The sequence below is a fragment of the Electrona antarctica genome, assembly GCF_951216825.1.
Source record: "Electrona antarctica genome assembly, chromosome: 14".
Classification (NCBI taxonomy): Eukaryota; Metazoa; Chordata; class Actinopteri; order Myctophiformes; family Myctophidae; genus Electrona; species Electrona antarctica.
This window is the reverse complement of record NC_136795.1, coordinates 11,700,647-11,714,800: the sequence shown is the minus strand read 5'-3', so window position 1 is coordinate 11,714,800 and position 14,154 is coordinate 11,700,647. Positions and strand designations below refer to the sequence as shown.

Sequence of the window (14,154 nt, the reverse complement as noted above, 5' to 3'; positions counted from 1 at the left end):
CATGGCACCGTGAAAGAGAGACGGGGGTGGGGGTGGGGGGCAGAGAGAAAGAGATGTAATTTTCCGACAGCGATAACTTTTTTTGTGTGTGTGTCGGTGTGAATAAGACATTATTTTGAGCCAATCTGTATGTATGTCAATGTATGGGAATACAATTTTTTTTTTTAAACATTCAGCACTCACACTGGGTAAACAGGTTTCACACCTGGATACGGCATGAAAAGCATACGGAATGCAGGGTGCAGCTTTGTATTTGTGGTGATTACTGACAATTATCCTACCTGGATGTTGTCAAAAGATGTTTTGTTGGTGACATCGTATAGCAGCAGTAGAGCTAAGAAAAGAAGAGATGACAAAAAACAAAGACATTGAGAGAAAAGCATATTCTTCAAAACCCATGACGTGAAGAGTTGTCAGCTATCAGCTCTCATAATTGCTTCCTGAATTCATTTGAAGAAGGCTTTGGTAGGCTAAATGCATCTGCATTTATATATAGGGGCGTTTTCTATTCCAAATTATTTTATTCCATTTCATACACAACTTCACACACCAGCAGCAAAGTCATGCAATGCTCCAACCTGCTTGATGGAGATTGGAGCTTGGCATGGCTCAGGGGTTCAGTTTCTTTCTCACATGAAATAAATTACACCAGAAGGAGCAGGGATTGAACCAGAAACCGCCTGATTCCCAAACTGCTCTACCTCAGTGGTTTTGTGCCAGTGACCCCCATAGAAGAAGGTTTTTACGGCTATAGCAGTGATTCTCAACCATTTTAATTTCAAGCATTGGGCCATGGACCCCCATTTGATACCATTTTGATCTCCGGGACGCCCAAAATTCACTGTAGTATTAACAGTGTTAATTTAACTCTGATGGACCATTAGGTTTCACTTGTACGTTGACACATAGGCTAAATGTGTTCGTGCATTACATTCACCCATTCATACACCGATGGCAGAGGAAACCATGCAAGTCACCAACCTGCACATGGGGAGCAATTAGGGGTTCAGTGTCTTGCTCAAGGACACTTCGACACTAACTCTGAACTCGAACTGGGAACCTCATGGTTCCCATCCGGCTTCTCTACTGGCCACTCTACCCCTGAGCCACTCCCGCCCCCAGGAGTTCCTAACTATCAATAATTTGACTGGGGACCCCCTGGAACCCCCTCAAGGACCTCTGGGGGCCCCCGGACCGCACTTTGAGAAGCATGCTGCGCTACATGCTGAGACATTATATAACCATGTAACCACCCTGTGGAAATAAAATGATCCATTAATTGCTGGCCTGCTGTCTTCTCTCTTGGCCTGAGAGCACCCTGTTCAAATCACTGCAGCCTCGGCTCATTAAAAGATAGACCTTGGTGTTGTATCATCTTAGAAGGTCTGTTCAGTGTAACAGAGCAGAAGTCATCATCTTTCCAAAATAAGGAACACAGTTTCAAATGTAAACACCAGCTGTCTTTTTTAATTTAGTACATACCGAATGTTCACAACACTTTTGAACATGTTGATAATGTACTGTATGTATCTTAAAGGTCTTTAGGCTATTATCTATATCATATCAAGAAGAGATTATAAACTGCTGGTGCAGATAGCACAGCGTGTGTGTGCGTGCATGCGTGTGTGTGTGTGTGTGTGTGTGTGTGTGTGTGTGTGTGTGCATGCGTGCGTGTGTCTAGGCATATTCTGTTGGGCCCATTCATACTGTTTAAAAGTGAAATTCCACTGCAGTACAACATTAAATCATTCACCACATTGGTTCATTGGTCTCGATCCCTTAAGAGGATTCTAGGGGGTCCCCAGCATTTAGCCCTATTTTATTATTCAAGTATTTTTATTGAAGTTTGCACATAAGACAGGACAGACAACAGATACATGACAACAATTACAGAACAGATACAGAGCAAAACAACAACACCAGTACTCAACATTCATGTATAGTGTAAAAGTCTGAAATGCAATGTAAAAAAACACAAATTGTATATTAATGAAATCAAATACAACTGAATATATATATATTTAGAAATGAGAAAAGATCGTAGAGCTGAAAAAATAATGATAAAAAGTCTGAAATCTTTTGGAATTGTATACAATAAAATAAAAAATATAATATCCTCATGTGGGTCCCTGGCACAAATTCTGGGGGTCTGTGGCCAACTACAGTACATACATCAAATGCAAATGTTTCAGAACCACTATATAGAAGAGTTGGTTTGGGTGTATTGATTATACTACCGGTATACAGAATGTCTGGATTGACAATAACGACCTCGTTTGACTCTGAAGGAAATTTTCAAACAATTCCATAGACCCAGAGTGGAGTTTCTCTTTAAGGCAGCTCACTGTGGAATCAATCAACACCACCTCCGGCGAGAAAATACAAAATACAAAACAAATCATTACACAGAGTGATCATTCTCTTATCGGTAATAATGATCACCTGCAGATGTTGTTGTGTGCAGCTGAGAGTCTTTCCAAATTGCTGTATTATTAGACTAATAATCCAAAAACCTCGCTGGAGGCATGGTAGTGGCTCCTTAGCGACAACAACAGTGGAAATGGAGGTGAGAATATGGTCACGGCACACGTGAAACAGAATGGGAAAGTGAGAGAGAACAGAAGTGACTAAATTTGACTGAGGGACTGCCATTGGATTTTTTTGAATTTTCGTTTTTTCATGTAATATGAAAGCAGGGAATCATAGCTTCAAATTGACATATTGGTTGTTCAGTTTGACCCACCAGTTTTGGAGATATGGCTTATAGAGTAATGTCTTGCAGAAAACAGCGAGTTGAGAAAACAGGCTTGAAAGGTTCACTTCTGTGGTCTCTAACATTACACCTAGCTACATGTTTAAGCATTTATTTCATATTTACATGTCGATTTCAGCTCTGACACTGTCTAGTATGTGAAGAGTCTGCCTATGCTATTAACTCATTTTGAAAAAAAGGGGGGAAAAAAAGTTTTTCTCCTCTGGTGAAAAGCTGGAATTTGCGCGATGGCAGTCTCTCAGTCAAATCTGGTCACAGAAATGGATATACACAGCAACAAAGATGCTGAGAGAAATGGGAGAGCCATACGGGAGCGGCGGGGTAAAGAAGAAAATGGAGACCCAATGTAGACATGTATGTAAGGAGAGTAGAACGACAAAGAACAATGACACAATCAAAATAATAAGCTTTAATTGATATTTTGTTATCCCCCCCCCATGTGATGATATCATATAATCTTTAGTACACAAATAAACACTCTAATCATTCCTCTTTGAGAGCCAGTTCCAGAGCATATACTCCCACGCTGATCATCAGCTGTGGATAGAGGGTCCATAACCCTGTCCACAGAATAACAATGCCCGGCTCAATTTATCATTCTTCTTTGTGTGCTGTGCAGGAGAGAGAGAGAGAGTGTGAGCATGAAACGGTGGGGCACAATCTGGTAGAAAGCGTATTCATGTGCAGGTTAGTGTGCACGTGGTAATGAGAACGGGAGGGGAGAGGGAGATGACGAGAGACAGAGAGAGACAGAAAGAGAGAGACAACTTGTGTGTGTACGCTTGCGGTGTTATCTGTGCTGCAATGCTTTGCTGTTGGTGCTGACAGAGTAGCCTTGGATGGGCGCGAACAAATAGTGGAAGTGTTTTAGCCTTCTTCCTCTGGTTAGCCTCAGGACATCCTACCCTCTATTTTCCATCACTCATCTCTCTGTCCTCATACATAAATAGTTGTTTCATCTTCACATACGGTTGAAAAATGACCACAAAGAAGAAAAGAAAATGCTCTTTAGTTGATGGTCACGTCATCTTTTCTTCTACTACAAAAAATGCAATATGTAAAGCACACAAAGCGCAGCGCTGCCCACCGGCAAGAGGCGTTTTATGTGAGCATTTTGTTGCTGGCTGAAGTTCAGTGAAGCTTGATGCAGGCAGCAGCAACCGCATGGGACTTAACCCGGAACCTATACTGTACTTCTTCCCAGTCAGGGCCCACTTGAGCATTTTGAAAGCGTTTCGTTTGCGACCCCACCCATCTGACCACTTAAAGGAGCATTCAGTGATTTGGGAAAAAAAACGGTCCACCCGGTAACAAGATGTGCACATGCACACGCTCTACAGTGGGGGAAGTACAACAGACCAACAGCACGTGCACCAATGCCCTCCCCACTCGATCATGATTGGAGGAAGGCCCCTCTCATCCTGATTGGATGAAGGCTTTGCCACCCAAAGCCCAAACCAAAACTAGGGTTTTTTGACCCCAGGGGCTCACTGGGGACAGGGAGGAACTCCTTATATGGTCAGCACACTCTATAGTAGGGAGGATTATCCAGAAAAAAAGGAAAAATAAGTGATATTTGAATTAAGTCAAATCACTGAATATACCTTTAATGCTTCTTACGGGAAAAAAAATCTTGTCTTTTTTCTCTCAGTTTATCTCCCTCTCTCTCCCCCCCATCACCACTCGTCTTTCTTTGGAGACACCTGACGGCGTCAACGTTTTGTTTTAATACTCTCCTTTACATGTTGTTTTCTTGTTCACTTCTGTGCAACAATAAATAAGTGGCTATTGGAGCCCTCCAATGTGCAAGCTGTGTCCCCCTCCAAGTAGATTGACGGCATGTCCACACTATATTTTCACTTTCAAAAAACACATTTTAAGATAAAGAATTGAAATACTGCATTGCGGATGTATGCCTCCGCCACCTAGTTGTCGTTGACCTCCATGTCTTCCCAGATATAATACTTGTTTTTGCGACACTCTCAGCCAAATAAAAATCCCAAATAAAATAAAAATGAATGAAAATAAATAATAAATAGACAGGCTAGCAGCCAAAACATGACTCACACCATCAGACATATAATCAGGCATGCAAGAAAACATGCCAGGTTCGAACAGTATGTACACACGTGCACAGTCGCATCCCACACACCAACCCAACCACCAGAGGCACAGGCGGAAACTTGGTTTCAGGGCTTTTGAAAAAGCGATCCGCGCTTGCTTTTACAAACTAGATGTCACATTCGGCAGCCAGCCTTGTTATTGTCGAAGCGCAAACATTTTCACAATATATCCATCTTCCCCTCCTTGTGATGTGGTTACTGGTGACACCTAAAAGTCCCGGGCTAAGCACCCTGCTGTCTCCTTTCATGTTAGAGTGGAGGATGGCAGCCATTGAGCACGAGCGACAATTCTCTCCAGCACCGAGCGCAACGCGCTGACAGGATGCACGCCATCCCGCTGCCGTGAAACGCCCGCAGACACTGTCAAGAAGAGGGTCTGCGCGCATACATAGATAAACCTAGACGCCTCATTGGCCGCTGCAGTTCATTGGAGCGACCTGTATTGCACTGTAAGGCGGAAGTCAAGTGGAAGTGCGGAAGGCAAGCTGCATCGCGGCCACTCAACTTGACTCAAGTGACTACTGTATACTGGCCAATCACAGCGCTTCTTTTCCGGGACTTATCAATTCAATCCAAAGGAGCTTTAATAGAGCGTCGCAGTCCCGCCTCCTACCATGGACCAGGAAATGAAACCCAATGCATTATTCTCATAGACATTTCTTAAAGTATTTATTTAAAGACGGTTACGCCGCGGACAAAGCCAACTCGAGTCGTGACAACTCATGACAACACAAACAATATTTTTGACCAAACAAATAATTACAAAGAAGAAAAACAACAAAAAAAGTGTTGTAACCTGCCGTTTTTTTCTTCTTTGTAATTATTTGTTTGGTCCAAAATATTGTTTGTGTTGTCATGAGTTGTCTTTGTTGACTTTGTCCGCGGCGTAACCGTCTTTAAATAAATACTTTAAAAAATGTCTATGAGAATAATGCATTGGGTTTCATTTCCTGGTCCAGGGTAGGAGGCGGGACTGCGACGCTCTATTGGCATGAGAAAGCAAATTGTTCACATTGCCTCTGATTGGCCTATACCGAAGGTCCCCTTCTGTGACGCACGCAGAAACTTGGCAAGCTTCCGTGCAGTCCTTGTAGTGGTGCCGGTCCACGGCAGAACAATATAAAAGGTATATACAAGTGGCCGCACACACTAATAGCCAAAGTGCAGACACACACGCACGCACGCACGCACGCACGCACACGCACACGCACACGCACACACACACACACATCCCACGTGTTATGAGTAATTCAGGATGTAAAGGTGTGTTGTCCTTGAGGGCCAGTCTATGTGGAAGCATAACTGATCTAGTCAACACCTAGACATTTCTTTTCGATGCAGAGCATCGTGCTTAAGTATAAACCTCCATATACTCCATTTCAGTAGTAGCTTTATGGGCGAAAAACAAATGCAAATGCAAATGTTATACCTTTTATTGTGTCATCTGTGCCTCTCACGCAACCACTAAAGACAAAAAATGATGGGTATCCATGCCTTAAATGACACAGGGAACATGCAAGGAAACGTTTAATGTTCTATGAAGCCGTTCACACCTGTGAACAAAAATACAAAGCCACGCAAATGAATGATGATGTACCTTGACATATATTTAAAACAATGTTTATCTGTATAGTGCATGCTTGATGGGTGACATGGAATGCCTTTTAATGTGGAAGACAGTGCTGCTGTATGCACAAGGTGTGTGTGTGTGTGTGTGTGTGCGTGCGTGCGTGCGTGCGTGCGTGCGTGCGTGTGTGCGTGCGTGTCTCACCATGGGCGTCACGGTAGTAGGCATGAGTAACACTGCGGAAGCGTTCTTGTCCAGCCGTGTCCCAGATCTGCACAAAAGGCAAGAAGAAAGATCCTGGCTAATTAGAATAGTGCATATATACTTATGACATCAGGAATCTGAATCTCCATATCATATCAGCATGCCCATACATACTGTATATATAGATCATGGATCATTGTGGATCATGGATCTCCATATACAGTATGGGCACACAGACAGGTGGGTACAATGAGTACTCTATTTTCGTCCATGCTAAACCCCTTATCCCCAAACTTCTTTGCCTTTTTTTTTACTATTTTGCTAAACATTTTTGAATAGTTAAAATGGTGATGGATATTTTATAGACATGGACACGTATATATCAATCAGTTGATATTTTAATAGACAGTTGACACACAGTGTCAGTTTGCACAGGACACAAGAGGAGCTCTGTAAGTTGAAACTTGGTGACTAGCACAGAGTAAAAACGGCTTAGAGCTATTTACAGCCAGTCTGTAAAAACAAAGCCTTTTGTTAAGAATGCGGCCAGGCACCCCAGGGGGTCGGGGGTTCTGTTTCTGACCTAATGATAGGAACAGCTCCTATCTCCAACTGTTAAACCAACAGCTGTGTGTGTGTTGCAGAGAGCTTCCTGCTCTCTGCTCCAGAATTGATGAATCTACACTGTGTATTTGTGCTTAATCATTTAGACTGGTTAACAATATAGTTTGAACAATTTCATTACATGTGTTCGGCATACTTCATATATAGTATAGATATTGAATTAGTCTTATTTGGTATAAAACTTATAGAGTGTTACATGAGCTGTATGCTCTGTGTCCCTCCTCCCCCTCCACCGGAAGATCCTGTGAGTTTCTAGGGAGGCGGGACTTAGAAGCTAGTAAATACTGCAGACGCTGTGAAACTAGCAGAGTCCACACTGATTAGCTATGATGTGACTTCATGTATTCCACGGGGCCTTCCGCCCGTGGAAAGCCTTGTACTGAGTTATTCTGTTCAATAAAACTGATCAGAATGTGACGACAACCTGCTGGTCTTCTCCTTTCTTCCTTCGACGACCATCACTGCTAACGACACAATTTGGGTAACTTGGTGCTAAATATACATCAATGGCCAGTCTACAAGCTCACAACGTGTCAATGTAGATTTTCTAGTTGAACTATTCCAAAATGTTTTTCAAAATACTGTAGTAAAAAAGGCAAAGAAGTTTAGGGATAAGGGGTTTAGCGGTGACGAAAATGGAGCCCTAGGGGCTCTATTTTCGTCCATGCTAAACCCCTTATTCCTAAACTACTTTGCCTTTTTTTTTTTTTACTATTTTGGAAAAACATTTTTGAATAATTAAAATAGCCAATCTACATCGACACGTTGTGAGCTTGTAGATTGGCTATTCAAAGATGTTTTTCAAAATAGTAAAAAAAAAGGCAAAGCATGGACGAAAATAGAGCCTTAGATGTGATGACCGCATAGCGTAGTGTATACATACATGTAGACCACACTCTTCTCACTCTCTACCCTGGCTATTTTCTCTACTTTAGTGCAACACTCTTGTATGGCCAAGCAAAAGCATTCATTTACGAAACAAAACAAAACAAAAACATAAGTTGAGTCAGGTTTCTGCCTGACAGCGACAATAAACCTAGACACGTTGTGCACACCCTGAGACTTGCAATGAGAGCTGGCTCTGCAGAGTGCCTGTGTCCTTAATGTCTCCCCATCTTGCTGGAGGCAGTGCAGTGGCTACACAATGTTGAACATGAATATTATATCAGTGAGCTCAGCTGTGCTATATGGCCAATCACTCTGAATCAACAGTTCAACCCCAAGTTGAATGCAGAAGTGATTGCATCACTTCATCAGAGAGAAAGAGAGAGCTGACTGCACTACCCAGGTTTGTGTTCCAATTGCCATGAGGGCCCGGACCAGCCTAGCGGTCTGGGCACCTAGGCTGGTAAGCCTGACAGCGTGTCGCAGGTTCGAGTCCCGATCCCGATGACCTTTGCTGCGTGTCTTCCCCCGCATCTCGCGTTTCCTGTCACTGTCTGTCTATCAATAAATGCAAAAAGCCAAAAAAATATCTTAAAAAAAAAGAATTGCCATGAGACCTCACCTGTCTATATATGAAACATGTCAACTCTCTCTTTCTCTCCCTCTCTCTCATCAGCTTTGATGCCAGTACTTCTTCCTAAGCCCCACCCTGGGGGGGCCAGTGCATGAAAGAAGACCCCCTGTGGCAGTAATGAGGAATGGCATTTAAAGGAGATGAAAAATATCTCTCCCCCCTTTCGTTCTCTGCATGCTGGGCCACAAATTGACTATTGATCCAATTTACAGTAGGACTGAGTGCCCGTTCTGTCTGTCTGTCTGTCTGTCTGTCTGTCTGTCTGTCTGTCTGTCTGTCTCTCTCTCTCTCTGTGTCTGCTTCCCTTTTATATATGCCCATATATTGTGTTTGAAGTTGGGCCAGTTGGACAGTTCTCGAGGTCCGTGAACTACAGACGCATGCATGGCACGCACGCCTGAGATAAGGCAGGCACTAGGAGCGCGGTCGCTGAAACTCCAGAAGCAGAAGGAAGAGCAGGCACTTGAATTCTGTATGCTTTGGAAAATGGACTGAAATAAGGAAACGTATACACGATTTGAACATGCTTGAACATTTGACATTCAATGCCTAAAACTCTTACTTGTGGATGTCATTATGGAATATACAATACGTTGAAGGGTAAATTTAGCAGGTTCAAATCATGCATATACTTTACATTACATACACATTATTTCATTTCCCAAAGCATTATTTTATTAACTTTTTCATACTTTGGAAACATTTGACAATTTCAAACTACAAAACATACAATACATGTGTGGAATGGCTGAAGCATTGCATTTCCTTGTGATTATGTTATGAATAATGCAGGTGTAAGACCTGTTGTGTTTGTATTATGCCGTAATTAGTGTCCCTTATTTCGATTTCTGAAATGTGTCAACCTTTTAGAAACAAATAAAAGAAAAATATACAAAATTAAATTAAGTCCCCCGTTGTACTTGGAAGAAGAAAAAAGAGATTGTAGATCTGCCATTTCCAATATATTTTATTTTGTTTTTTTAAATAGGCTATATGAAATGTTTTTAACATGGAAAAGTGTTACGTCTCGACCCCCCTTCGACTTCACATCTGTGTGCTGTGGGTGCTCTGTGACCTTCAGCGCCACCAGAGGGACGCAGAGCAGTCCACAGCACCTCTCAACACATCTGTCTCCCAGTTACAACCTCCCCACCTGAGCGTCATCTGCAATCAGCTGGTGAGTCTACAAGAGCCAGCCCTGTCTGAAGCTCGGCGCCAGTTCGTCACCAGTATAGGTTGGTAATGTTAGACAGCCAGATGGTTCTCAGTGTTTGGAGCTAGCCAGTTAAACATCACGCCATTACTGTGCATTATATTCTCCTCTGTGAACCCCTTCTCTTCTCCTCTCCAGTTTCCGATGACCCGAGCTCTGTGGAGCAGCCTACGGATCCCTGGCCTCTCAGTGCCCCCTGTGTTTGTGAATAAAAGATCCGCCCGAGGAGGCTTTAACTCTGCTTTGCCTCTCCTTGTTGTGCTTTTGGGTCACACCACACTCGAGTCATAACAGAAAAGATTATCATTATGCAATAAATAAATAAATAAAAGATTATCTCAAACATTGTGACCGGTCTAATTTGAAATACAAAAGATGCATGCTTAGCATGTTTTAGCCATAGTAATTATATTGATTATTGGCACCGGTCATTGTCAGTCATTTCTTTGTACATTTTGTTCATCATCAGTGTGTCCTTTGAAACATATATGGAATGAAATCAGAGTCAAATAAAGCACAATAAACCCTTCATGGAGAGAAGGGTTTGGTTTAAGTTGACCAGGTTAAAGATTCACTGGGCCTTAGTTCTCTGTAGTTTATTACCATCAGTCTCCACCTCACACCAAAGGTTTCCTATGGCCCAATATCTAACATTGTCAATAGTTCTTTGAGTATTGCATTGCCAGTATAGAATGCATAATTTATCTGCCCTGTGCAATGAGTGTTTTCGTGATAGACCTAATCACAAGAAGGAGAAGTTGCGCCACCAACCTCTGTCAGCCTCTAATTAAGTTAATTAGGGACTATTTACATAATTACCAGCTCAGTTAGGCACAAATACACAAACCACAGTGAGACATGCAAGTGGGCGTGTATGTTTGAATGCAGTGTGAGCTGGAGGAGAGAGATGCGGCCAAAACAAAGACTGGTCCATGATCAACAAAGCCTAAATTAACTTTTAGGGGCTGTATTATTGTTTCTAACTGAAAATTACAGAATAATAAAGCGGACATAGGAGCAGCATTTCATATAGTTTGATTAGATAGGTAAGTCAGACTAGGCTATACAATTCATGGTTTCTCAAACGTTTTCATTTCAAGGAACCGCAGACTGGTATGCATTAGGGGCATGGACCCCCATAACTCCGACAGAGTCCAGTTTGCACACTCTCAGAGTGACAAACGTGTAAGGTTCCATTTGGTTTCTAACTATCAATCATTTAGCTGGGGACCCCATGGAACCCAGTCAAGAACCCACAAGGGTCCCCGGACCACACTTTGAGAACCCTTGGGCTGCATTGCGTCCTGTGGGTTTCTGGGGTTAAGGAGACAGGATTCGAAAACAGGATTTGAAGGTTGGCTTTAGAAGGCTTGGGAACTGCTTGATTTGGCCTGGACATTAATTTTGCTCTTACAGATAGCATGCCAGCAAGTGAAGCAACGCAATGTATTGAGAATGATCGACGGGATGAAAATTACCATAAGATCTCTTACCTGCAGCTTCACCTTGACTTCGTCGATGTTCATGACTTTATTCTAGAAATTGAGAAAACAATGACACAGAGAAGAAATTAAGAGAAAACATCAGCGATTATGCTGGATTAGCAATCCCTGATTCACAATAAAACATCCATTCAGTTCAAAATGACTGCGTACAGCGAAGTCCAGTGGCGTGCACAGATAGACACTAGGGGGTGCTAGAGCACCCCTTGCCCTTTTGGCAATGTGCCCTTTTGAAAAATAAAAACATATTTTTTTGTACAGTGTACACTGTACAGTATGTGGACCATGGTGACATTGATCAATTCTTGATAAAAATATTCTAATATATTATTTAGTCCCCAAAATCTTCCACACGCTACACAAAGTGCCCTTTTTTCACTTGAGCACCTGCCCCTCTAAATGTCTGTGCACGCCACTGACGAAGTCTGTGCACCTGTATTGTAAACACCTTTCACTGATAATTTATACTGATCAGAAACTGACTTTCATCATCACACATGCACCCTTCCTCTCTCATCTCCCTTCCACACTTTCCACTGCTCTTCCTTGCATCAATATTGCATGTCTCTCCTCCAGGTGACCCCCCCCCCCATACACACACACACACACACACACACACACACACACACACACACACACACACACACACACACACACACACACACACACACACACCTTTTCAGTGTCTCAGGGCAGAGGTAGGTCTGCATTGACAGAGGGAATTAATGAATGAGCCTATATTTTCTGCCATCGATTGCAAGGAGGTGGTTTGGCATTACTCTGGGTTGTACAGGATGACAGTTTTCCATGTTAGATAACAAACTGTTATTTATCCACTTGTACAGTTTATAGAATAAGACCTCTTAAAGGGTCTTCTCCCACTGCCCCCCTCTCATGCGGAGTCCCCCAGAGGTCGATTCTTGGTCCCATGCTGTTTTCCCTATACATGCTCCCCTTAGGCCCCATCATCAGAAAACATGACATGTCATTTCACCTGCATTAATTTATTGTGTCATCACAAGGGGATAGGTGGTAGATACTGTAGGTGCTACATTCCCACACACAAAATGCCCGCTGTAGCAACAACTACAACTCCCAGAGGGCCTCAACACACAGGTGTAGGTGCTTGAGGAAACTAAATTACATTGACCTTATGCAGACCAAGGCCAACTTGCCGGGAAGGCGCTAACTAGATGCAATTTCCCATTGGCAGCGCATTCATCCAAACAGAAAAGTCCAATCTGATTGTGCTCAACGACGACATAACAGAAGTTATCCTTTTCGGCCCCCCACACAAAACCAGCACTATTGCAACCCACCTCTGTCCACTACTCTCATGCAAACCATACGTAAAAGACCTGGGCTTCATACTAGACTCAAACCTTAAATTCGACAGACAGATAAACGCCGTAGTAAAAGGGTCATTTTTCCATCTCAGACAAATCACCAAAATAAAGCCCTTCCTCTCCACACCTGACTTGAAAAAAGTCATCCATGCCCTCATCTCATCAAGACTTGACTATTGCAACTTACTCTACGGCAACCGTAGACAAGACCACATCACCACCGTCCTAGCTTCCCTTCATTGGCTGCCAGTCAAATTCAGAATACATTTTAAGGTTTTAATGTTTTTAAAGCCCTTCATGGCCTGGCACCTCCCTATATATCTGCCCTCATCACTCCCCCCGACTCCACTAGGGTACTCAGATCAGCAGACCAGATGGTCCTGAAGATCCCTCCCACTCACTTGAAATCAAAAGGCGACCGGGCGTTCTCAGTAGCTGCACACAGACTTTGGAACGCCCTGCCACTAGTTGTGAAAGCTGCACCCTCTATGGACATTTTTAAATCTCGTTTAATGTTCTCCCTGGCGTTTTAAATACCTTATGCCCCCCCTCCTCCCCTTTTAACTATGTGTTGCTGTGTTTTACAGTTTGTTTGTATTTCTCGTGAAAAAATGTTTTATTGTATCTTTTTGTGCATCTATATTGTATATGTTTTGTTCTTATGCTGTCCAGCACTTTGGTCAACCTTGGTTGTTTTTAAATGTGCTATAGATGTACAAATGTACAAATGTACAAATTGACTTGACTTGACAAATGTTCACTCACCTAGAAAAGTGGCTATTGATGGGTGCTCTTTTTTTTATTTTTAATGGTTTTTTTGCGGCTTACGCCTTTATTTTATATTTTTATAGAGGGACAGACAGTAGGCTGACAGGAAATGGGGAGAGAGATGGGGGAGTGACATGCAATGAAGGCTGTCGGGATCAGGAGTCGAACCCGCGGCACACTGCCAGACTGGATTACCAGCCAAGGTGCCTGGACCACTGAGCCACGGCCCAGGCCTTGATGGTTGCTCTTGGGGAGGTTCAGCAGACTTGCTGAAAGATGTGTCAGATTGCAGAGGGCAGAAATTAGCCTGATATACAGCCAAGGACACCAAAACTCATTTTATTATATCCACATGGCAGCAAAGGAATGGGTTTAGCATATGATGACAACATAGGAACAGTGTCGGTCCTGTGGCTGAATAGCCAGCTTGAGAACCAATGCTGAATTGTGATTGGTCTAGTATCTCTAAGCGTTTCAACACAGAAAACAGCTCCATTACTCATGGAGATTTCTTC

The 14,154-nt window shown here is 42.8% G+C and overlaps 1 protein-coding gene across 1 annotated transcript in view; it reads right to left on the bottom strand.

The window, feature by feature from the left end:
- The window catches only part of LOC306936684 (ras-related protein Rab-26-like), a gene marked incomplete at both ends in the record, with an annotated part of 70,203 nt that overhangs the window by 18,696 nt on the left and 37,353 nt on the right, over window positions 1–14,154 (bottom strand). The window contains 3 exons of the mRNA XM_079520286.1: window positions 282–334; window positions 6,668–6,734; window positions 11,517–11,558. Of these exons, the coding sequence (XP_079376412.1) occupies window positions 282–334; window positions 6,668–6,734; window positions 11,517–11,558 (162 nt within the window). The remainder of the gene's footprint in view (window positions 1–281; window positions 335–6,667; window positions 6,735–11,516; window positions 11,559–14,154) is intronic.